The sequence below is a fragment of the Pinus tabuliformis genome, chromosome 3_2 (genome assembly GCF_031772625.1).
Source record: "Pinus tabuliformis cultivar Carrire ecotype Pingquan chromosome 3_2, CPIR1, whole genome shotgun sequence".
Lineage (NCBI taxonomy): Eukaryota > Viridiplantae > Streptophyta > Pinopsida > Pinales > Pinaceae > Pinus > Pinus tabuliformis.
The window spans coordinates 577,098,221-577,101,875 of record NC_142302.1 but is presented as its reverse complement, the minus strand read 5'-3'; the positions used below and the strand labels follow the sequence as shown (position 1 = coordinate 577,101,875).

Here is a 3,655-nt window from a genome sequence, read left to right as displayed (position 1 = left end):
TAATTTCTTAAAAAAATAATAAATAATTTTTATCTCAATTTTATATAATTTGTTTTAAATATAATTTAAATTTAATAATAAATTATTTAACATATAATTTTTTACATTGGAAATAAAGTCTTATGGAATCTGAATTCTTGGGTTCAAATCTTGTGTTACTTTTTTTTAATGAAAATGAAGTCTCACCAAATCTGAAATCTTAGGTTCAAATTTTGTGCTACTCTCAACCGAGTAAATAATAAACATGTAAAAACACTAATCTTGGGTTCAAATTTTGTGCCACCCTCAACTAAATAAATAATAAACATGTAAAAACACTAAAAAACCAGTCTTACCAAACTATTAAAACTAAATGGTTAATCACTCTATTCAACACCGGTTTACCCTATTATATCGTCTAGCTTAAGGATCCTTCATTCTGCCAATGTTGTACGAAGACATCATGAATTTACTTTATCATATTATTTTATTATATACTTAGCTTAACAATTCTTCATCAACGTTGTAAGAAGACATTAGAGAACAAACCATTATGGTCCGGGGTTGATGGAAAAACATCATTTAACGACTGCAATTATGTTAGAGGAGGTTTCATCATGAATCTTGATAAACTTGAAAGGCCTAAGCAATATAATTATAGTTCACTCTATTAACAACTACAACATATCAAATATGACCGTTGTTCTTAAGAACACTCTACGTAGTTTTAAATAAAAAATACTTCAAACAAAAGTGCAAAATACTTCAAACAAACACAAGTGCATCCCTACAAGGAAATAAAATATGCCCTGTGACGGGTTGCTTCCAAATTTACTTTCTGTTGATTTCCAATGATTTGCAAGTATGCTACACATGAAAGAGAGGTTATTTTAATGGTCACTTGTGACATCCCAACCACGATTAACAACAATTTATTTAGATTTTACAAAAGGACTTATAATCATTAAAATTTAGAAATAGATTCTCGACAAAGATTATGTCAAATTATTTCATTAACCAACAACAGTTCAAAACAATTTTATGAGGCGTTCAAAAGTTTGTAGCTCGTTAGTCATTCAGTGTCCGTTATTTGCCTATGCTACTTGGAACATCCTCTAGCATGCAACACCACAAGACATGGCTCTTGTGTCAACATCAACATGTCTTGACAATGCAGGTCGTAAGGCAAACAACACATGCCGTTTCATAAATTATGGACTTCGAATCACCGTTACGCAGAACCGAAAACGTCGTTCAAAGGCGTTGTGGAAACCATAGAAGCCCAAAGCAGCTCCGGTGCCTAATAAACAAGAAGTTGTCATTGCCTTGCCATTAACAGCATTATGAGCACAAACTATTTAACACCATTGTGAACGCAAAACTAAAATCTCGTCACCTCATTGGGACTGAAAGTCGCATTTCGCTCCACCAAATCCGATAAATCTTTGACGTTGAGCTTATTGACCATGTTAAGGCTGGTGATCGCTGATGAGGGAGAGATCTCTAAGTCATCAGTGATCGTGAAGGTAACCGTCTCATTCACATAACCTCCCCCACCGCTTCCACCTCCACTGGTTCCTCCGATATTGCTACTATTTCCCATGGAAGGATTTTTCAGTTGCACCTTATGACACATAACTCCGCCGCAGTGGCAGCTGCCGCCAGACTCAGTGGTGCTCATATCGTGGGTTCGATCGAAACGATATCGTGCAGCACCGCAAATGTAGTAGACAATGGGAGCGGACTGTAGTGTAAGGATGTCGTAAGAATGGGAAAACATAACTTTTGGCTCCAGTAAGTGGGATTTCTCGGTATTCATTAACAGAGTTTGGAGCTTTTCTACGCTGCTGTAAAGGTTTTTGAGGCAGCCGATATTCTTTGACGCGATTCAACGCTGAAAGCAATTTGATAACAGAAGCGGCGGTTGGCAACGTGAGAAACCTGAAGAGAAGATCTACAAAATCCCTTCCTGCCTCTGCATACAATATCTTTCCGCTTTTCTTGTTCACTAGAAGCCTTAGATTCATGCAACTATCAGTTTTCCTTGCCATCTTGATCACTCAAGCTTCAAAGCAAAACGTGATTATAGAGTTGTACTAACCTCTATTTAAAGGCGGAGATGGTGGGAACGTGGCACATAACCAAAAGGTAAAGACATTCTATTCGAGCTTCAGTTACTTTGTGGACGATGCGATCAACCATCATTTTAGATTTTTGCTTACGATCACAGATTTCAGAATTTAATAACACTTGACGTGGACAGTTGATAGCCTTCTTTTTAATTAAATGTTTAATTCTGTGAAACAATCTACAAAACGTTTTCTGGATTACGATTTAATAATAGTCAAGGTTCAGATACAAAAGCTTGGCCCTCCGTTACTATACCACATGTGGACTTCCTGTTGCTAATGCTTTAGATACTCATTTAAGCTGTCCAACTTTCCACAAATTAAATAGAATGCCTTTTGATTTAAATGAAATTGCAGTGAAATCTCCATCTCACAAATGCAACTGTACGAAAAAAATATAGAAGCACATCTCATGAGCCCTGCATGTCCTTGACCTCATCCAAACGAACTATATAATTCCAAGTCAGTTCTCTTCCTCTCTTAATTTGATGGAAAATGAAGTTGAGAAACCATATGACCGAAAATGCAGTGATAGGCTTCTGTGTGTGAAAATGCAGTGATAGGCTCCTATATGTTGAATGAACGAACATACAGAAAAGAAAGGTAGGATTGGAGGCAGTCGCGATCACATAAAAATAAGATAATTAGCGAGGAGCAGAAGAAAAGGTAGACTAAAATGTTCATTACTGTCGACTCGTTATTCCATATAAGATAATTAGCGAGGAGCAGAAGAAAAGGTAGACTAAAATGTTCATTACTGTCGCCTCGTTATTCCATATAATGCATGAATTGGATTAATTCGTTAACAATATATTAATGCCAGGCCAAATGTTCGCGAGTCTAAGTCATGAGCTCGAAGGAAACGGAAAAGTAAGAGTTTCTGAAGCTTTTAAGGTCATAATTATTCAACCGGCTCATTAATTTACCCACCAATAATATTTAGTTGCATTTATTCACCATATTTTATTTAACGGTATACCATCAAAAGCTATTCACCATATTTTGTGCATTTAATCGGGCGTTGTCTATTTGAAGTCACTTCAAATATGTGCCAGGCCATCTGCAATATCTACTTCAATTCATACAAAATATTATTTAATATTTGTGCGGTAACTGCTATACCTTTGTATTTGAGGTCACTTGAAGTGCGCTAGGTGATTTGTGCGGGAGCAGTCTACCCAGCCGGCCAAATCGCCTGGAAATAATCCCTAGCTCGGAAAAAATCCGTTTTGGAAAAAATTCGTTTCCGATGACAGAGAACGGCTATCCATTGGTCAGTCAGATAATGTATCTCCGGCCACAGGGATGACAGTGGACATGGGAATTAGTTACACCGATAGGTGTCCCTTCTATTGTAATGGAGTCCGCTGAGAGGGGAGGAATTGCTCAAATGGTCAAAAGTGGTCGGAGTCAAGGCAAAAAATTTCAAAATTTTTTGTAGAGGCAGTCTTTGAATCATGTTTTTTATGGTGGAAATGGATTCAACACCATCAAAAACTACTAGGACACCTAAAATTTTGAACTTTAACAACTATAACTTGGGCTTA

General features: G+C 36.7%; 1 protein-coding gene across 1 annotated transcript; it reads right to left on the bottom strand.

The window, feature by feature from the left end:
- Window positions 1-1,210: 1,210 nt before the first annotated feature.
- LOC149181859 (uncharacterized) lies at window positions 1,211-2,030 on the bottom strand. The gene is made up of 3 exons (XM_089414350.1): window positions 1,758-2,030; window positions 1,376-1,723; window positions 1,211-1,279 (listed from the first exon to the last, which is right to left on the bottom strand). Exons 1-3 carry the CDS (start codon window positions 2,028-2,030, stop codon window positions 1,211-1,213), a joined length of 690 nt encoding a protein of 229 aa, XP_089270476.1.
- Between the last annotated feature and the right edge of the window lie 1,625 nt (window positions 2,031-3,655).

Bases quoted from the DNA above. Each gene is read 5' to 3' on its own strand.
- LOC149181859 (XM_089414350.1), bottom strand. From the start codon at position 2,030: ATGGCAAGGAAAACTGATAGTTGCATGAATCTAAGGCTTCTAGTGAAC. The intron at 1,724-1,757 runs GTTTTCCCATTC...CTTACACTACAG, and splicing joins TTACTGGAGCCAAAAGTTAT to TCCGCTCCCATTGTCTACTA. The intron at 1,280-1,375 runs GTGACGAGATTT...CTTGTTTATTAG, and splicing joins CGACTTTCAGTCCCAATGAG to GCACCGGAGCTGCTTTGGGC.